The following is a 22054-nucleotide window of genomic DNA, read 5'->3' as shown; positions in this document are numbered from 1 at the left end:
AATGTGATTTTCTGGATTTCTTTTTTTTGTCTCTCATAGTTGGAATACGTATACCTGTGAGGAAAATTACAGGCCTCTCTCAGCTTTTTAAGTGGGAGAACTTGCATAATTGGTGGCTGACTAAATACTTTTTTGTCCCACAGTACAGTATAGTAATATATATATATATATATATATATATATATATATATATATATATATATATATATATATATATATATATATATATATAATAAAAAGTAATGGTATGTACAATCCTGGAAGTAAAACAGGGTGTCGCTTCACATATAAATTGATAATTAGCATAATTGTTGCCATATCTCAATTTAATACTTGTAACGCATATGGTTACGCATCGGTACAGTAAGAGCTGAAGATCTTGGCATAATCATGTCAAAAGTACCACATCATTTGTGAAAAGCAGAGATGAAAACCTGAGACTTCCAAAACAAACCCCCTCCATCCCTGACTGCACCTATTCTGTTCATGGAAGTTATGAATCAATCTTCTTACTATGGTGGAGGGGGTTTTGTGCCTAAATGATCCTAGGGGACAACTGCCCCTAGTAAGATCTCCCAAGACAACTTGGTCCTGGGAGACCAGCTAGACAAAGAGCGATTCAAATGTATTCATATACAATCAAAGACCACAGTGTCCCACCCTGGACCCAGGCCTGGAGGAAGGAATTGTTTGCGAGCTCCTAGTGCACAGGCCTTGATCCATGGGTTTGTGGGTTCACCACTTGCAGAGGGGGCGTCATATGAGTCAGGTGCAGTGTTGTATGGTAACCACTTAAAGCACGGGCCAGAATGTTCTAACCCTAGGTTGCTCTATGAAAAAAATGTAAAACTATGAAAAAAATCTTTTAATGATGTACTGTTAACTCACAAAAGCTTTATTTCTTGTCTAAACTCATTTAAGCTTTCACCATACTTTTACTTTCACACATTATTTGCTTTTCAATAATGAGTCAGTTCATATCCATAGCACATTTATACACATCAAAAGCTGAACAGTGTTGCACAATATCAAATATAATTTAAAAAACAATTTTATACGTTTAACAATTCATTTCCAAATTGTTAATCATCTGGTTTTTATTCTATCAATTTACCACTTTTATTGCTATAGGAAAACAAAGTCCTTCATGCTACTAATGATTAACAATAACATTCACAAGCGTAAGAACCACAGTAGAATACACACGTGTCTGCAAGAGCTGTTTTTGTACTTTTGTAAGATAATTTTGGCTTGCCAAATACTTCATATTTAATCTTCATTAAAAATGTGCTGACATGTTTACAAAGAGAAAAGTTGAATCCATCTGAAAATATTCTGATGTTCTTTTCTTTTTTTTTTCACTAGGGAAATTACGTTTCTGACTACCAAGCAGTTACACATACTCGGAGAGACGAAAAGTAAATAATGATGTGTAATACAGTAATAACTTAAGAAGATGTTCCCTAACATTTATACGTGCATAATGTTTAGGTTTTAAACATGTATACAACTAAAACCATGACTAGCCTACAATTACAAATACTACTTCAATTTGCTACTAATACCACCACTAACGATAATAATAATATGTTTTATTATTTATTTATATTTTTTATTATATTTTATTATTATTATTATTATCTGCTCCTCACCTGTGGAACAAACTTCCTTTAGACCTGAGGTCTGCTCAAACTGTCAGCTCCTTTAAATCAGGCCAAAAAACATTACTGTTTACTGACGCGTACTCTTAAATTAAATACTTACCTGCTGTACTCTACTGCCCTTACTTTTTAACAACTTGTGCTTTATATTATTTTAACTCTTTTCTTTTAATTTTATTTCATTTTATTTGTTATTTACTATTTAATTGTGTCTTGCTGCCTTTAATGTTGATGTTAAGGACTTTTAATTACCTTGTGTTGAATTGTGCTATAATCCATCTGAAAGTATTCTGTTAGATGTTGTTAAGAGAGTACGGTATTTGGGTCACATCATAAATGAGGATCTTTGTGATGATGATGACATCCAGCTCTATGCTCAGGCCAATATGCTTGCCCGTAGATTCCATATGTGCACAGCTGATGTTAAAGTAAATCTATTCAGAGCCTATTGTACACCTCTTTACACAGCTCACCTTTGGTGTAATTATACCATCGCCAAGCTAAAGAAGTTACAGGTAGTATATAATGATGCGTTCAGGATCCTCCTTAAGCTTCCAAAATGGACAAGTGCAAGCACTTAATTTGTTAATTGTTATGTCCCCACCTTCCATGCTCTGCTGAGGAATTTTATGTTTAAATGTATGTGTCGACTCCATGAGTCAGAAAATTGTCTAATAACTGCACTCAGTAACATCAAATGGAGTGATACAAGGTTCACATCTGGACTATGGAAACATTGGAACAGATGTTTGCATGTATTTTAATGTGTGACCTGTATTTTATATGGAACCTTTTGAGTCTGTAATAAAGTATTCATATACAAATGGTTGTGCCAGAATTCTCTCCAGCTAAATGCAGAAAAGACAGAGGTGATCATTTTTGGCTCTAAAAATGAAAGGAAAAGATCAGCGCTCACCTTGGCTCCATGTCATTGACAGCTACAAATCAAGCCAGAAATCTTGGTGTAATTATTGACTCAGATCTGAACTTCAACAGCCATCTAAAGTTTATCACTAAATCTGGCTATTACCACCTAAAAAACATTGCTAGAATTAAGGGGATTCTGTCTAAACAAGACGTGGAAAAATTTATTCATGCTTTCATTTTCAGTAGGTTGGATTATTGCAATGGCATCTTTACAGGCCTTAACAAGAAATCAGTCAGGCAGCTGCAGCTGATCCAGAACGCTGCCGCCAGAGTCCTTACAAACACCAGGAAACTGGACCATATCACACCGGTCATGAAATCACTACACTGGCTTCCAGTGAGTCCAAGAATAGAGTTTAAAATCTTACTGCTGGTCTACAAAGCACTGAATGGTCTTGGAGCAAAATACATGCTTGATCTGTTAGTTCCTATGAAGCTCCCAGACCCCTGAGGTTCATCTGGATCTGGTTTGTTGTGGTTCCCAAGAACCAGAACCAAGCAAGGTGAGGCAGCGTTCAGTTATTCTGCTCCTCACCGGTGGAACAAACTTCCTGTAGACCTGAGGTCTGCTCCAACTGTCAGCTCCTTTAAATCAGGGTTAAAAACATTACTATTAACTGAAGCATACTCCTGCTGTATTCTACTGCTCTTATTTTTAACAACTTGTGTTTTTTATTATTTTACCTTCTTTTCTCATAATTTTTATTTCATTTTATTTGTTATTTACTGTCTAATTTTGTCTTGCCGCATTTAATGTTGATGTAAAGCACTTTGAATTACCTTGTGATCAGTACTCGAGTTGTAAAAAAAAATCAGGGGGGATGGTGGATTTTATCATATGGGGACAGATAATTTGTGCTGATTACAAATAATATAATATATTACAAATAATAGCAGTGACCAAAACACCTGCAGAAATACTGCAGGAATAACATAGCAGCAGTTAAATGCAGCCTTCTGTAAGCTTTAAATATCCACTGGGCTTACATCAAATACATCAAAACACAACAATAAAAAACAGTTTTCTGAACTTATCAATATGACTCTGTCCTTCACAGGATAAGTAAAATGGATAACTGCAAAAACTCAAAATGTTAACAAGAATATTTGTCTTATTTCTAGTTAAAATGTCTCATTTTAGTAAAAAAAAAAAATCTCATTACACTTAAAAGAAGACTCATCACTGGGAAAAAGCAACAATTTTCACCTGTTTCAAGTGATTTTCACTTGAAATAAGTAGAAAAATCTGCCAGTGGAACAAGATTTTTTTGCTTGTAATAAGAAGATAAATCTTGTCCCACTGGCAGATTTTCCTACTTATTTTAAGTGAAGATTTACCTGAAAAAGGTGAGAATTGTCACATTTTTCTGGAGTTATATTTCTGGTGATGACTCTAAATGTTGAAATAGCAGTAAAACCACATTCATTGATGAAATGACATAAGGGATGGAAAGGGGGGATGGCAGTTTTACAGGGGGGATGATTTTGACCGTTTTTATTTCAGGGGGGATGCCATCCCCGCTCATCCCCCCTCAACTCCAGTACTGCTTGTGATGAATTGTGCTATATAGATAAACTTGCCTTGCAGTGAGTTTTGCGCTGTTGTCTTGGCCCCGCCCCTCCCGCCTTGGCCCCGCCCCCTCGCCCCTCCCTCCTGCTAATCCTCCAGAAGCTGTAAAAGCAGTAGCGACGAAGGCTAACAAAGCGCTACTTTAATTTCAGTTCAACTATTTTTTTTACCTATCATTTGGTAAGTATATAATACTCCGCACAATTCCAATTGTTTTACTCTGCAAAGCATGTTCCTAACAATAAAAAATCAGTATAAAAAGCTGTTGATCAATATTTTCTACGGAAAACCTGATGGCTTCCGTTATGCTAAGCTAAGACCGCTAGCGAGTTAGTGGTGCCGGTTTGTGTTAAAAAAGAGGAACTTGAGTTCGGGGTACCGGGTAGAAACAGAAGCACGACTGCAGTTTTGCATATTGTATCTGTCTCTTTTCCCACGCATGGCAAATTATGCCCAGCGAGACGTCAGAATAATATTGTTCAGATTAAATCTTAGCGCACTGCGCTACATCCGCTAGCGCTAGCGGGCTAGCCGCAGCGGCTAACCTTAAATATTAGTGACCATAACATCCACCCTGAGGGTTAATGTTCAGCTCTGCTGTGTTTATACAGTTATACGCCCGAAGAGTGTAAGTGATTTCATGCTATGCGGGACCAGCGGGGTAATTAGTGCAGTTTGGAGGCTCATGAACATCTGTAACCTCTGGAATCTGTGTGGAATACATTAGATAGGGATTGGAAATTATGTAGAACCTTCACCTTATTTAAAAAAACATTGAAAAGAAGGATGATTTCTTTATATCAAATTATTATTATAATTTTTTTTTGTTATATTTATTGTTTTTCCTTTTACAAAGCATTTTGATAAAATAACACAACATGAACATGGAGTGTTTTCTGTCACAATTTACAGCAAAGTAATTAACCAATCAAGTACAAAAGAAACTTAAACAAAATAAGGACGTTTCAGGGAGATGTACATTTTCCATTGCTTCCAGATGTCGTTGAATTTTGATTTGAATTTTGCTGGAGCCTCATTGAAAAAGTGATTCTTTCCATTACATACAGATCATAGATAATATCATACCATTCATCTATAGATGGGGCGTCTGGCTTGAGCCATTTCTTTGTAATTGCTTTCCTGGCTGCTAGACTCAGTATTCCCAATATATATTTATTTTTCACATTTGCATTAGCTGAGTGTACCAGCCCAAAAAGAAGTTCGTCCCATTTAAATGTAATGTCAGTTCCAAATATAATTACTAGTTCTGAATATACCTTGCGCCAGAATATATTTATTTTTGGACAAGCCCAGAACTCTTTATATCAAATTAATGAGTGGTGATGCTTGCTATGTTGAGTTGGGTATTTATTTAATTAGTGATTTGATTTGATTTTTTAAGGGTGAAGGTAACATGTAAACTGCACCTTTTTATTTTAAATTTTTTTTATTTCTTGAGGAAATTTTGTTATCCCCATGGAGGGAATTTGTTTTACTGTCAGTCTTTTCTCTTACTTCTTGCTTTCATTTCATTACTTTGATTAATCTTTTTGAGGGTAGGCAAATAATAAGCTTTGCTTCAGCCTACACCTTTTTCGGTCTAGATGGTATTTGTATATTGGAAATTTTTTGTAATGTTTTCTTTGAACAGTGTATTCGTTTTTTTGTTGTCATTTTTCTTCTTTTTTTTGTGATGTCATGACCGAAATAAACTAAACTAAACTAATCTGCGACTGCAAATTCAGCCTAAATTCAACTGGACCGACGTAGATTGTCTGTCTTGATCTCTCCGTGTGTCTGCGTCTCCGTGCATGTCCGTAAAACAGCTGTGGTGGCAGAAAGTGAAATAGTTCGCCTCGGGTGTTGGTTTCATGTCAACATAACTGCTGGCAGCTTCTCTCAGCCCGAGTGTTGTTGCATAATGTCTCAGTGCAATAAAGTGGCCCACCCTGTTGTACAGAGATAAAGTGTTCTCATTTTGTAACCTCTGCTGTTTTTTTATTCCTCCTGTCCACAGCTATGGCAGCAATCAGAAAAAAGCTGGTTATAGTAGGAGATGGAGCTTGTGGAAAGACTTGTCTGCTCATTGTGTTCAGTAAGGACCAATTTCCAGAAGTCTATGTCCCCACGGTGTTTGAAAACTATGTTGCAGACATTGAAGTTGATAGCAAACAGGTATGGATTGTTTTTGTGTTCTCGCAACTCCGACAACAAACAGCATTATGTGTGTTTTAAGTAGCGATGAAGTGTACTTATCTTCAGGTTTTGGATTGATTACAAACTCATTAAAAATGAGAGTATGTATTGAAGTGTGTATTAGTGTTAATGACATGCTTATTATGGATCAGCTGTTATATTTGGTTATTTTGTGGGTTCGCATTAAGGAAATTAAGTGTAAATATCTTTTTCTGTTTATTTAGGCACATCTAACATTTTTGGTTTTTAAATATAAGGAAATTGCGAGGGCTGCAGCGATAAGTTGATAATGGCATCTTTGTTAATTCATTGACATGAAGTTTATTATCAATGTGTCATATACAAATATAGAAATGTTCCGTTGGAACTGCAATGCACCACAGGAAGTGCTGGGTGCAGTGTAGCTTCCACTGTCGGCCATGATAACTGTATGTAATCTACTTAAAAAACATATGAATGACGATGAAACAGGGAGAGACTACAGATTTAAGAAAGTAGACAGTTTCTCAAGTAGAGAAAATAAGCCAAAAAATCTTGACACTGTGATGCACAGCTATTATACGGCAGCAGTGCAATGAATTGACTAATCAAAAAAATCCAAATTCATGTCACCTCTAATGGTGACATTAGTTCACCACCAAAATAATCATTTTTATTCAATACAGTAGTGCATTTCATCATCAATCATTGAATTGGTACACTGATAGATAGATAGATAATAGATTTGTTCTACCGGGCTTATTTGCTCAGTTCATAAAAAAAAAAAAAAACTCTAAATGTAGCTAAATTCATTTTGTGTTCCCTATAATTATGTTTTCATTCTTACTGTTCACAGTTTGAAAAGAAAATCACAATCTTTATATCTATTTCTTGTTAAATTGCTTATTGCTCATAATTACATCATTATCTGTATTACAAGTCAAATCCAAAGATGGACAAAATGAACCTGTGTGGTTTTGACTGAAGTGTTTACCGAACTAAATGGCTATAATGGTTTACCCGACTTATTGTGAATATGGTTTTTATATGAACCAGATCTAAAATATTGTATAATACAGGATAACTGAATGGCTGACTGAATGATGCAGACATCCACTCAGTTTTAGACCTGTAGCTTGAAAGTATACTGTCTTGCAGTTGATTACTTTTAAATTCTTTTGCCAGGTTGAGTTAGCACTGTGGGATACAGCAGGTCAAGAGGACTATGACAGATTGCGCCCACTCTCTTATCCAGATACTGATGTCATTCTCATGTGCTTCTCCATCGACAGCCCAGACAGTCTTGGTATGTAAAAACCTTAGGTCTGATGATGTTTATGGCCTATTATTTGAACGTCTTGGTCCTCAAATTCATTCACTCAATCTCCATTGCTAACAAAGACTTTGTGAAAGACAATTTGAAAGGGGAAACAAGCATATGTTGTTTCAAAATGTTCTTATGTTAATTTGGAGTAAAATGGATAAATCAATTTAGGTTTTTAAAATGTCTCACTTTGGATAAAAGCGTCCGTTAAATGACAGTAGTAGTAGTAGTAGTAGTAGTAGTAGTCGCCGCCCAAGTAATTTTATAATAGTCATAAATGGGTAAAATAGCAAAACATGCACATCTCTTTATTTTATAAAACTGTTTGCATCTACTCATAACTTTGGTTATAGATTGGTGCAAACAGGTGATATGAATGAGCATAACCACATCCATATTATCGATCCATAACAAAAGTTAGTTTGGTAGAAAAAAGTTACGATACTGAGAAAATGAATACATTTATTACAAATCCAACAAGTTTGATCCTGTTATATTCAATTTAAAAACGATTCGCTATAATCCATCTGTTGGATTTGGGAATCACATTTTCTCAATTAGTCTGTTTTCTCATATGTCAGTAATTCCTTTACAGTATTAAGGAATTTGTGATTATTTGAAGTATTGCAAAGATATTGATCTTTTCAACATGCCTTTTCCTCAAGCAAGCCCTGAAATCTTCCAAAGATGATGCTGCAAGTGACAAAGCAGAATTTTTGCAGAGATTTTTCCGTTCACTTTTAAAATCTCACCAAGTGAGACAATGTGTGAATGTAGCAGTTCATTTTCTGGACAATTATTGTGGGAAGGTGCGCAGGCACGAAAAGAGGCAGCTTCAAACCGTTATTTTTTTATTTTTTTACTCTTATGATAATTTCCACTTGCTTTATAATTTCATGGTCATGTTGATACATCAGGAAAAAAAACACATTCAACTAGGATCCTCATCTTCCTTTAATCAACATACTATAATGGTTTTTTTTTTTAAAGCAGTAATTGTTTAAAAATTAGAAATGGGCATTTTCACAGGTTATAGATTGATGTGTGATGCTTCCATCACATTTGTGAGATGTCGTGTCTCTGCCCTTATTCAGAGAACATCCCTGAAAAGTGGACCCCTGAGGTGAAACACTTCTGTCCTAATGTTCCCATTATACTGGTGGGAAATAAAAAGGACCTTCGGAATGACGAGCACACTCGGAGGGAGCTTGCTAAAATGAAGCAGGTAAAACTTCAGACCACACGCAAATGTGAAGACAAAAACAGCAATGTCTGTTTGATTACATGTCATTTCTCTGCTTTCTTTAGGAACCTGTCAAACCAGAGGATGGGCGTGACATGGCTAACAGGATCGGTGCCTTCGGATACATGGAGTGCTCTGCAAAAACAAAAGATGGTGTGAGAGAAGTGTTTGAGATGGCAACCAGGGCTGCACTACAGGCCAGGCGGGGAAAGAAGAGCAATAAATGTGTCCTACTGTAAATGGGGGCATGAGGACTGCTTCCTGCAGGGGGGGAGAGGGAGAATTATGTCAATCCTACCCCCAGACACACCTACACAAAAGACTGTTCTCCCCTGTTTTTACTAAAAGTGTAATGCTTTTACTGTTTTGTCTTAAGCAAAAGTAGTCAGGTTAAGTCAGTATTCAGTTTTTGAGGTTATGAAACATACTTTTTTTGTACTTTTAACATACGTAAAATTTGCCATGATGAAACTTCCTTTAACACATTCTGTGTAATTGAAAAGGTCAGTAAGAGGACCTGGTGTGTCATACTTGCCAACTACAATTAAGTGCTTAAGCCCTGCCTGCTGATCTGAGGAATGTGTCTACAGCCAACTGCAGTGAAGTACCTGCACACTGGGACCAACAAACTGATGGACACTCAGTGTGTGTGCATATCTTAGTTGCATTCTGACCATCTGCACAACGATACTGGAAACTCATTTTGCTAAAACTGAAGTGTTTTGTGTTAATAAATTACTTTGTAAGAATCTTGGTAATTTTCCCTCATTTGAATGACAAACACTGACAACCGGGCATTGTAATACATATCAGAAATATATTTTCAGGTTGAAACTTAGCTTGAATGGGCAAGTTTTTAGAGTCTTTTAGTATAAGCGTTTCAATGTTTGGTTAAAAGTGGGTCGACCATTGTGCAAGATCAAGTGCGTTTAGGAGATATGGTGGGCATTACAGATTAATACAAGCCACTCTGGTTTTTGTGTTTGGAGCCTGACAGTTGGATTTGTTTTTCCTTTCTTTCAGAATGAAACATTTCAATGATCCCTTGCACTGGTTCGTAAAATATCAATATGATGTATCAATCAGGACATTACAGATGTAATAAAATTGTCAGTGCTCCCCAGGGGAAAATCTAGTGTCCGTTTGCTTTATCTTGTAACACTTTCTCAGTCTTCAAGCAATGTTTGTAAAACTCAACACGCGAGTCAATTTGCTTTAATGGAAAACAACGGAGATGTGTATTGAACGCATCTCAGGTCTACAAACAGAAAAAGCACTTTAACATGAAACCCACAGTTCTTTGGTATTTTTTTAAATGTCTCAAGAGTATCATGAATTTTATCAATAATTCACCTCAAGTCATTCTCTCTCAACCCACAAACAATTCACTTTAAATGTTAAGTGGCAACAGAGTTGCAGCAATAAAGTTTACATGGTATTCAAATTTACTGAAATTAAAAAATTAAAAAATTACTGAAATGTGTTGCAGTAACTTCAAAAATAAAGTTGTTTTTCTGAATTTACATTTTTGTTTTTACAAGGCAAATTGTGATAAACAAAAATAATCCTCATGCATGAACTAAAAGATGAGCTCTTGCAGAGTAATGGCATAAGATAATTAGCATCATAAAATATATTTCAGCTCAAATAGAACTTTTACCATTTGACTGCATCAATGTCACTTAACAAGAGAATCTCACAATGTCTTGACCCTAAAACAAAGTTAAAACTAGATTTAACTTAAAGTAAAGGCCTGAAGAAGAAACGAAGCCGGTATTGTTGAAAAACAGAGCAGGAAATGTATACATATATATTTTTTGAAATATGATGTAAACACTTCAGAAAAACAGAATTACATATTTGTTAAGAAAAAAATGTCAATTCAGAAAAACCAAGCAATTACGTTTTTCTTTAAAAAGAAAGAACATTGTCAAAAAATTCAGAAAAATAGCTCAAAAAAACAATTTTCAAGTGAATGCTATACAGTGCATAAAAATTAACAGTGCATTTAATTATGGTTATGGGGGGGGTCTTTCACCAGCTCATCAAAAAAACAAATTTCAAAGACTAAATCACAAAGCATGTGTTCAATCAGGAAATAACCAGTTTTCCTTCTTTTTCAGAATCTCTGATGCACACGAGGATAATGATACTTGATTAACCTTCATAAATAACAAAAAAATAATGCAGTCCAACACAAAAATGCAATAAACCTGTTATGACCTTGACACATTTTGTTTAAGCCTATTTGTCCAGTTCATTTACATAGAAAGGCATAAAAGTACCTCTCAGTATAAAACAACTGAACCGCAAAACCTGAATCCTAAAACAGGATCAACAATCTGACGTGAAACACAAAACTATTAACTGCAGGACTGTTGATAGTGATTTAGAATTAGCAATGCATAGCTACTTGCACTGTCAAATGACAGTATTTGGAGTTGGGTACAAATTATGACCTTAGTCATAATAAGAAAACTTGGGATGTTCTGTGAACAGAACTAAACCAAATGTGTGCTTGGATGAAATCCCTTACAGCCACACCATTAAATATTAGGGGGCAACAGAAAGCTCCCACTTGGATCAAATTATTCTGTTTTTTTACACATCATTTTTCTGTGTTAAAGTTGTGAAACAGATGCCCACTGATGGATGCTGGTTTAAATGTTTTATTTTCCCTTTAAGAGCCAACCAACTAGTCATTCATCCTTCTTGGGTGGAAATCCTGAGCGAGCAAGAAACAGTGGAAGCAGAGCTATTACTCCCAGAGCTACCGTCACTAACGGTCGGTAGAAAAACCAACCAGCTCCTATGACGAGAAGAGACAGCGAGCAGGAGACGCACAGTGCAAAGATCTTCAGGCCGACGGACACAAGCTCTCTGAGGATAGGAACCCAATCCACTGCAGAGCACAGGACGGACAGGGAATACGAAAAGGTAAATACAGAGAAGAATGAAATTCATGCATGATGTGGATGTGCCACAGCATTAATTTACCCAGTGTGTAGATGATGCGCATGGTCAGCTGAATACCAAGGAACATGAGGAACCAGCCTGCAGCCCTGAGTCCCCATGTCTTCATTCTGTTGTGCTGGTGTTCTTTTGCAAACACCTCCTGCACATAAAACAATTGCATCAACTACCAGACAAAAACCACACAGAATCCAAACATGAAGCAATCAGATGTTGGATGACATATGTAGTTATTTCCCAAAGAGATACAAGTTGCAACACCAACATCTGTTCAACGAAAGCAGAACCCCCGGGGGTCAGACCTCTGCAGAGAGCTCCTCCAGGTAGAGGATCTCCAGGGCGTCTCCTGACTTGGTCTTAAAGGCCATCAGCTGCTCCTCTCTCTGCATGGCTACAATACTGACCTGAAAACAGAAATTGTCTGTGTTTTACATGCATATAAAAGCTCAAACAGAACATGCACTGTAGCAACTAATCACTTAAATCAGTGCCAAGAAGGTAAATTAAGTTATTCACAATTAAATCACAGAAAACATTTTTGTTCATAAATGAAGTTATATGTAAGCAAATGCCAGCTAGTTCTGCTCCATATTCATTTTTTCATACTTTGGTGTGACAAACTGAACAGTTCAACTGTACATATTAACATATGCTACTCTAAAAATATACTAAAACTTTGTTCAGCTAATAACACAAACCACTGAGTAACATTCTATCATATATCAAGAGAGTTGGCTAGAAAAATCACCAAAGCTGCACTTAAGCAAAACTACGATGATGAACATCAACTGAATTTGTCGACCCCGGCTTTCCGTTTCAAGTTCTGGGTGTGTGACGCTTCTTCTACCCAAGATTGACAAAACTGATGGCATTTTATTTATAATTTTTTCATGAGTGAATATGAGAATCATAAGAAAAAAGGACAACATTAACAATGCTACTGCAATTCAGACCAAATGAACTCTGTCAGGACATGTTAGTTCATTTTAAAACAATATTGTGATTGATATGGTCCAGCCTGCGATGGACTGGCGACCTGTCTAGGATGAACCCCAGCCTCTCGCCTGAAAATGAGCTGGGATAGGCTCCAGCAGACCCCCGTGACCCTGCAAAGGATAAAGCGGGGATGGATGGATGGATGGATGGATGGATGGATGGATGGATGGAGCAGCTGCACAGACACCACTCAAACTTTCAACATGATTCCTGGAAAGTGCATGTTTTTCCAACACCGACAAAATAAAATATTTTATTGGGTTTTATTCGGTATTCTCTGGTATGATAATTTACATTATAATTAACTTTTCTATTTATTGAATTACAGCATTTTAGAACAACTCGTCACTAAATCGACATAATCTGCTTTCACAACGTGACACAAGCAAACAGGTTTTTAGATGTAGTGGCAGAGCTTCTGTGGTGGCTTAATATACAGCTCATCACATTCGGATATTTGATGCATTTTCTCGTCTAAAAATGTACACCATGTCTCGCTAATTCAACATCTATTTCTGGTTGAAAAGGTTGAATTTTGGTTCAGGTGAATATCCCTGCAGGACAAACAATCTGGGAGATGGAGACAATTTAGAAAATGTTAACCAAAATTCTATGATTAGATCTAACAAATAAAATTGGCATGTGACTGAACCTGCTAAACTTTAAGGTGAAATTTGGACTCCTAAATATCTGTCAGGTCAGTCGTCAAGCCAATGTAGTTTCAACATCTATCAAGCCCTTTCAATTTGGTTAAAATGAGATTTGATCTGCGCTAGGACTACATGACGATCACAGATGATTTGTCCGTTCATTGTCTAGACCCGTTTATTCCTATTTAGGGTCACAGCGATCTGCTGTCGTGTATCCCAGCTCTCTTCAGGCAAAAGACAGAGATATACTGTAGACAGGTCACCAGTCCACTACATCTACACAAACAACCACACACAGCCGTGAAGCCTTGAAGATTACCGTATCTGGAGCAGGCTATGAGTTCAGCACAAGTTACCATGGTGATGTAGCCAGGTCATGTCACTGGAAATTGAGACTTTACACTCAACAGACCACACCAACCTGCTTATTTCACTTTGCAGTATACTCCTCTGATGACGTGCACCAAAATAACAGTCAAACTATGACAGCATATTGGTGCTTTTTCTATTTTTGCTCTTTGATTATTTTCTCTGCAGTTATTCAAACTTGGGACACAGAAAGGGACTCTCCTCAAGTCAACTCTCCAGGCAACAACACAGAGAAGTTTGTCGAGCACGCCACAGAAGTTCAAACATGCAAATGATTATAGGTTTGAATGAATTAAAAGGTTTTTGTTTCAGTTTAGTTTCATTGCCAAGTGACACCTTGCACATCTGTAAAAATAAAACTAAATTAGAGCAACAAATTAATCCAAAAAACAAAATGAAATATCTCAGTATGGTCCCACGAGCAGAACCTCAATAAATGCAGTATCATCATGTTAAATCAATGTTTTTGTGAGTAATAAGAGTATGAACAGGTTATCTGAACGACCTACAGTTTGAGGTGGGCCAAGGTGAGAATTTACACCACTCAGTCCAGCGAAGGAGAATCTCACACGGATATCCCCCACCTTACAAATTTAAAGCACAAGTATAATTTACTCAAGAAGATGAATTCTGAGTATATGACATAAAAAAAAAAGAACAAATAATGAATATGCGAGAAGATAAAATGTTTACCTCTGGCCTCTTTGGGTAATGAGTGTGATAGAAATAGTCATCACGGATGGAAAGGGAAGGATCCAAATTAAGCATTTGCAAATGGCTCAAACTTAGCGTCTGAAAGTTATTGATCTGCTCCACCAGGCCTGGGGATGAGTCACATGTTTATTGCTGAAGAATAAATGAATTACGACCACAGTGTTTGTTTAAGACGGTTATTTAGACACAGATAAATACCTTTGGACAGAATTAAAGGACCAACTCTGGCCTGCGGAGCCACCACTGTGACACTCTCGACTGGCATGGCACTGAGACGGAAAAAAGGTAAATATACAACACACACAAACAGAGAGCATCCAAAAAATGATCATCTTTGAACCATTAAGTACCTTGGATTCTGATGACCTATCTCCCGGTCGAAATTCCTGCTGTTGACCAACTCAGACTTCCACTCAGTGTCTAGGGCAAAAAAGTCACACTGCGTCACATCAAAAGGGCAAAGCCAACTATACAGCTATACATGCTGAAATCAAAAACTCATGAAGGTCATCAACAATGAAACAACTCACTGTAGGTGTATGTCGTTTCTGTTTTGGTTTCACCATTCTCTTTGTAGTCCCTGAAATGAATTTCAAAGCCTCATGTCTTCAATGGTGTATTCTTACTAACTTTTAACTGCAAAGTCCTACTCTGGGTGCTGACATGCAGACGACAGACTCACTTGCTCTCGCTGTACTCCACCCACTGATACATCTCCACCTCCCTCCTCAGCTTCACTGCCTGCACCAGCACTCGGTAGTTGGGGTCATGTAGGGGCTGTGCAGACACAGGTGCACATGAATGTGGCAAGAATATGCAAGAATAATATGAGCACTGTGTGAGTGCAGGGAGATGTTTGAATAGCGCGCAGAAGAAGGCAGGGGCATCAATTGGGTATGGCAAGGTATGGCAGCCGCCACACCTTGGCTTCAAGGGAAAATGTAAATGTTTGTTTTTTAAATACATTTATGGAATTACTCTGTGTCTATTTGTATTGATTATTCTATTACTTAATACATATAGAATAACTACAAATGCAAATCAGAACAAGATCACTATTTATTATACACTGTAAAAACTCAAAATCTTAACAAGAATATTTGTCTTATTTCTAGTTAAAATGTCTAATTTTTAGTAAAAAAAAATCTGATTACATTTAAGACAAGACTCAAAAACAACCATTTTCACCTGTTTCAAGTAGATTTTCACTTAAAATAAGTAGAAAAATCTGCCAATGGAACAAGATTGTTTTGCTTGTAATGAGAAGATAAATCTTGTCCCACTGGCAGATTTTTCTACTTATTTCAAGTGAAAATTTACTTGAAACAGGTGAAAATGGTCAAATAACAAGTTATTTTTCTGGTGATGACTCTTGTTTTAAGTGTAATGAGATTTTTTGACTAGAAATGAGACATTTTAACTAGAAATAAGACAAATATTCCTGGTAAGATTTTGAGTTTTTGCAGTGAGCGAGACTGCATTTGAAAAAGTTCCAATTTTCTTGACCACACAGATAAGCTACATAGACTTCTGTGATGAGTATTTGCTGGACGTGTTGATTGATACTCTAGTTAAGTTCTGTGACTTGTAACCTTGCCATACCTTAGCTTCCACTGAATTGACGCCACTGGAAGAAGGCCTACCTGCAAAGTATGAAGCTGTGCAGACAGATGAACTAAACGGTTGTTGTTCTGGAGGTCGAGGTTCGAGGAAGACCCCAATGATACGACTAGACCGAGGCCTTCATCCAGGGAGGATGCTGTTTGCACAGCCCGCCCCTATGGAAAAGGATGGTCATAGAGAAAGTGGTTCCTTTCCGACACTAAAATAATATGTACAATCATTATTTTATTTGTGAGGTACTAAAAACCAACTGGTTTCCACACAGCAACAGTTTCTCACCTCGTTGGTGAAAAGGACATAAATGGAGAGGAAAAACAGCCCGACACCAACAACTGTTCCTCCTGTAGTTGCCCCTAGTCGCTCCAGAAATCCAGGGTTGGACTTGACAGACACACGTTTGTGTTGGTCTGGGTTTTTATCTGAAAACTAAGACAAATGTCACCTAAAACTTCAAATAAATAAGGACAACACTACTTTCAACAAATGCCTTTTCCAGTCAGTCTAAGTGAATAAGTCATTTATATGTGCAAAGAAACGAGACTTGTAGCCCCTTACAGTGATTTATGGCAGCTCAAAATGTATGATATGCAGAGGTGGGTAGTAACGAGTTACATTTACTCCGTTACATTTACTTCAGTAAGTTTTGGGAAATTTTGTACTTTTAGGAGTAGTTTTGAATCAGTATACTTTTTACTTTTACTTGAGTAGATTTGTGAAGAAGAAACTGTTACTCTTACTCCGCTACATTAGGCTCGTTACTTTTCTTTTATCCCCTCCACGTACGCGTCAATCTCATCACATCACTGGGTGATTCTTTGGGGAAAATTTTCGTTTTTGCATGTTTTGTCACATTTACACAGACTCACACACAGACTCTCTCTCACACACAGACTCTCACACACACACACACACACACACACACACACACACACACACACACACACACACACACACACACACACACACACACACACACACACACACACACACACACACACACACACACACACACACACACACACACACACACACACACACACACACACACACACACACAGCTTGCAGAGCCTGGTTAAAAAAGTACAAAGGCTTGAAATGTTGTGCTACTTGTTCTTAATTTATTTTTTTATTCTGTTATTATTTTTTTTATTTTAATATTTATTAAAGTACTTGAATTTACTTCAAGATTATTTTAATTTAAGCTATTTTTTATTAATTGTATTTTATTATTGTATTGATTTAATTTGCCTGAAGATGATTATTTTGTACTTTTGTCTGTTTGAATGGTTGTGTTAAAAAAAAAAATTAGACGTTACTCAACAGTTACTCAGTACTTGAGTAGTTTTTTCACCAAGTACTTTTTTACTTTTATTCAAGTAATTATTTGGATGACTACTTTTTACTTCTACTTGAGTCATTATTCTGAAGTAACAGTACTTTTACTTGAGTACAATTTTTGGCTACTCTACCCAGCTCTGATGATATGACGAACATTAATCATGAAATGATAAATTAAAATACAACTGCAATCATAGTCATCTAATGCAGTTAAACCCAATAGCTCAAACATCCTGCTTTCATAATTAATTCTTTAGTAATGTGACTGTTAATTGCCAGTAAAGATGTAGAGATGTTCTTGTACACTAAAAGCTACTAACCAGTACCAGTAAAACCAGTTAAGGGTGTCCCATACCAGTGACGGGCGTGAACAATGATGCACTTTAGTACTTCCTAAAGCGATTACACTCTTTACTGCAGAGTGTTTAATGACAAGGTCAACACAGTTCAAAAAGCATACTGAATCCCCTGAATAATGGTTAATCGATGTACACTCACTGTCTGTCCCAGAGACATTTCTCTCACTCGCTCAAGTCCACGTTCAAAGAAGCCGAGGAGCAAACGCACCGGAAAATGAGTTGATATGGGACACTTTCTCTTTTACAGAGTATCCAAAAACACGCGCCGCAAAGGCGGAGTCGCTACATCTTCGTTCATATCGCGCCGCCGGAGTGCCCTGGTACATTATACGAGCGTACCCACTGAGATGACCCCGCCCTTGACACTTCAAAACGAATCACGGGTAATGTAGTTTTTGTTGAAGGCTGGCCGCAACTAGAGTTGGTCATACAGTAGATAATGTAATGTTTTCAATAAAACATATAAAACGTGGGGTTTGCCGTTTAATGCGTTCTCTTAACATGTACACACGTTCTTCTTCTACGTACCATATAACTGTAACACCCAGGTAGAACTCAGACTTAGACTACCATCTAGTGGATGGGAGAAATAATAACACCTATCACCAGGTGTCAAAAGTATTCACATTCATTACTCAGGTAGAAGTATAGATACTAGAGTTTAAAAATACTCCTGTAGAAGTTGAAGTATCAACTCAAGTTTTTTACTCAAGTAAAAGTATAAAAGTACCGGTTTCAAAACTACTACTACTACTTTATAGGCCTACTAAGTATAAAAGTAAAAGTAATGTAAGGGGGAAAAAGCCATTAAGGACAAAAGCCATTGAAAATGAATGCATCTTAGTATAATGCAAATATATTAAAGAACCATATATGTGTACTATTGAGCATTAACATGTGTTTCAGAGAGCAGGAGATATGATGACTAGTTGCCTATAAGTATTGTAATGGTGCAAAAAGTCAAACTTCAGAGGCATGTTATCATTTATCCTAACCTTTATTGGAATGTACATCCAAGTTTAGTTGCAGGAATCTGAGGGAACGGATGTAAGAACAAAACTGGACAAGAACATCTGAAACAACCACAACCAAATTCACTCTATCCGGATGGAGCAATTTAACTGGATAGTTTTTTTTTAAAGGCCGAAAAGGAGTAAAAAGTACAGATAATTGCGTGGAAATATAAGGAGTAAAAGTAAAAAGTCGTCTGAAAAATAATTACTCCAGTGAAGTATAGATAACCAAAATTTCTACTTAAGTAAGGTAACGAAGTATTTGTAATTTGTTACTTGACACCTCTGCTACAAACTAACATACTCATCGAGTATTAATTTTCAGACTGCAATTTAGTAACCTCTAACTGCACAACATTACCTGACAAGCACCACTTGCTTCTGTAATAAACACATGGTTAACATTCAAAATAACCAAACTTTTCCCTTATTTTTATTTTAAAGGTTTAGTCTATCAGGTGCTTTAACACTGCGTGCAGATCTTCGCAGCACAGATGATGTGTTGGTCTCCTCAGCTTTTACACTGCTATCTGTAACAGGAGGTGGCGGGTCAGCTGATGTGGCGACAACACCTTCAGGCTGTTGCAGTGTCTCTTGTGTTTTCAGCAAACACTTACGATTCCTCCTCAGGATCTGTCCATCTTCCATTTTGACAGTGTATGATCTTGGATTGACTTCCTCAAGCACAGTAGCTTTTTTTGCTCCAGATGTTGGAATCTTCCACTCTCACTGTGTCATGTCTAGCCAGTGGGGCTAAACATCTGGATGACCTGTCATAGTTCATTTTTTGTCTCTTTTGAAGATGTTTCCGTTTCTGTCTAACCTCCTTGTACTTCTTCTGTTGAGCAGTATAGGGAATAGTGGTGCGTAGCCTACGTCCCATAAGAAGCTCAGCAGGAGATTTACCATGTTCCAATGGTGAGGCTCGGTAACTCAAAAGAGCCAGATAAGGGTCTGAGCCACTGTCTTGAGCCTTCTTGAGTAGTTGTTTGACTATGTGCACTCCTATCACCACAGATAAGTTATAGCCTTATATAAGTAGGGTTGCCAACTCCCTCTAAAATAAATAAGGGACACCTCATCGGCAGGGCCGGCCAACCCGATTGCTTTCACCCTTCATGGCGTGGTGAATTTTTTTAGCCCCTTTTTTTGTGAGTGAAACGGTTTTTTAACTGTTTGACTCGAACCTGAATTGAATTAGATGCATATTTTTGAATGACATGAACACATGGAAAACAAATTATTATTCAGCAATTCACTTTAATAGAAAATAACAAAATTAACTGAATAAAATAAGTATTTTTCATAAACAGAAACCTCTCCTGCTTAACTTAAAATTGTATAAATTAATATAAAATAATAGAAAGAAAGCAGAGCATCCATTCTGTAATAGTGCACATTTTTAGTGCATTAACAAAAGTGCGAACAGAAAGTTTATAGAAACATATTTGTGCCTCAAAGGCCATGACTGTAGGCTACAGTTGTAGTAAAACAGAAAAAAAAAAAAACGGATGAACTCAACAGCTCAATGCCATTTTCCATTGGCATTTTATGACTATTTTTTGACTCTCACAGTAATACAGGACAAAGTGCGTCCCTTTTCAGCTCAATACGGGATGCGTATTTATAAATACGGGACGATTCTGTTTTTCAAGGGACGGTTGGCAACCCTATATATATAAGTTACAAGCAAATATCTATCTATCTAGCTATCATCTTCTGCCTCAAACTCTTAAAGTAATTAGACTCATCAGTAAACCATCACAAATTATTGTAACAAATCACGCTCCGTATGATTATTTACCATCAGGCTGTCAGGCTCCCTAACTCAATATTAAATTGGTCTAAACACTGCATTAAACTTCATATTTGTCTGCTGTGTGTTGCTGCACCATTTTAAATTTCAGTAATCTATTTTTTTAAGCTCCAGGCTCTGAACATCAGGTTTTTGTATGAAAATATGTATATATTGTTTCTCTCGGTCTCTCTCTTACAGAGACATCAAAATATCTATATAACTTCAAACAGCTAAACTGCAATAGGACAGACCAGTTGCAGAGTGCCCAAATTTACTTAGTTGTACTCTCATAGTCACAGATACAGGAAGTATTTCCTACCTCATGCCATCACACTCCCCATTGTCTGACAGAGAACACTCTTGAGCTTCTGTATCTCTTATCTAATTTATACGAGTAAGTAAGCAAATCAGTCTGTCTGTATCAAAACAGCAAAGTGGAGACTAAAACACAAAAACAATTTTTTAACCAGGAATAGCAAAGCTGTGAAGCTTAACAATGTGGTGATATCTTGCTTCAGTCTATCCACATCATTTGGGTGAAATGCACCAGTCAAAGCAGCAAAGCGCTGCCACAGCATGATACTGCCACCACCCTCATAACAGATGGGAAGGTGTTATTTAGTCTGTACGCTTCCTCCTTGTTACTCCACACATAAAAATGATCATTGTGACCTAACAATTCAATTCTATCCTCATCAGACCACAAAACAGAAAAATCTGTATTTTTATCCCGACGTTTTTTGCTAAATGTATTCTATAGCATCCAATGCTGTGTGGCCTTTTAGCTCACGTTCGTTTACTGTGGATAATGATGCCTTCCTCCTGGTTTTGGCCGGCATCCCTATAAGTTCTCTAAGTTGTTATTTTAGGGTGCACATTTTGCAACAAAGCACTTTCATTTCAGGGACACAGAAGTCATTTCTTTCCTGAGCAGTATGGTAGTGTGCTCCCACAGTGTTCACAGCGTGTGCATTATTGTTTGAGCTGTTGAAAATGGAGTTGTGTCTTAAAATAGACTCACAACTGTACCTCCAATCAACTAAAAGGATTCCAGTTAGCCTATCAGAAGCCTCTAATGCCAAATCATCCTGTGCAATTTTCTAAGCGGTTTAAGTCCTCAGTCAACTTTCAATTGTTTCGATTCTTTTAGGTACTTTCTTCGGCCAGAAACCTTTCATTCATCAAAATATGGAGCCATAAAACTAATATTGTTACTCTTGAAATTTAATTTATACTCAGTTACGTTCTGATGTAAGACAATTTTCAGTGAAAGACTCTTAACCTGAAAAAGGTACCTTGACATTCTTTTACCCCAAATTCT

At 36.9% G+C, this 22054-nt stretch overlaps 2 protein-coding genes across 2 annotated transcripts; one reads left to right on the top strand and one right to left on the bottom strand.

Annotated features, from left to right (window-relative positions):
* The first annotated feature begins 4218 nt into the window (after nt 1–4218).
* LOC133448529 (rho-related GTP-binding protein RhoA-B) lies at nt 4219–9649 on the top strand. Its single transcript, XM_061727132.1, has 5 exons — nt 4219–4338; nt 6176–6333; nt 7519–7639; nt 8752–8882; nt 8966–9649. The coding sequence occupies exons 2-5, from the start codon at nt 6178–6180 to the stop codon at nt 9137–9139; spliced, it is 582 nt and encodes a 193-aa protein (XP_061583116.1). The 5' UTR covers nt 4219–4338; nt 6176–6177; the 3' UTR covers nt 9140–9649.
* Nucleotides 9650–10098: 449 nt separating this feature from the next.
* On the bottom strand, nt 10099–18171 carry LOC133448528 (transmembrane protein 43). The gene is made up of 12 exons (XM_061727131.1): nt 18062–18171; nt 16505–16651; nt 16246–16380; nt 15285–15379; nt 15133–15182; nt 14953–15022; nt 14801–14871; nt 14582–14709; nt 14398–14472; nt 12176–12277; nt 11898–12015; nt 10099–11802 (listed from the first exon to the last, which is right to left on the bottom strand). The coding sequence occupies exons 1-12, from the start codon at nt 18077–18079 to the stop codon at nt 11600–11602; spliced, it is 1212 nt and encodes a 403-aa protein (XP_061583115.1). The 5' UTR covers nt 18080–18171; the 3' UTR covers nt 10099–11599.
* Between the last annotated feature and the right edge of the window lie 3883 nt (nt 18172–22054).

The sequence above is a fragment of the Cololabis saira genome, chromosome 8, assembly GCF_033807715.1.
Source record: "Cololabis saira isolate AMF1-May2022 chromosome 8, fColSai1.1, whole genome shotgun sequence".
Classification (NCBI taxonomy): domain Eukaryota; kingdom Metazoa; phylum Chordata; class Actinopteri; order Beloniformes; family Belonidae; genus Cololabis; species Cololabis saira.
The sequence above is the reverse complement of the archived record's forward strand: the minus strand, read 5'-3'. Positions and strand labels throughout refer to the sequence as shown.

Coding starts and splice junctions, on each gene's coding strand:
- LOC133448528 (XM_061727131.1), bottom strand. Junction 15,380..16,245: donor CACAGCTTCATACTTTGCAG/GTAGGCCTTCTT, acceptor GTGTCTGCACAG/CCCCTACATGACCCCAACTA. Junction 12,016..12,175: donor TGGAGGAGCTCTCTGCAGAG/GTCTGACCCCCG, acceptor TTTTATGTGCAG/GAGGTGTTTGCAAAAGAACA.
- LOC133448529 (XM_061727132.1), top strand. CDS start 6,178: ATGGCAGCAATCAGAAAAAAGCTGGTTATAGTAGGAGATGGAGCTTGT. Junction 6,334..7,518: donor TTGAAGTTGATAGCAAACAG/GTATGGATTGTT, acceptor TTCTTTTGCCAG/GTTGAGTTAGCACTGTGGGA. Junction 7,640..8,751: donor CGACAGCCCAGACAGTCTTG/GTATGTAAAAAC, acceptor GCCCTTATTCAG/AGAACATCCCTGAAAAGTGG.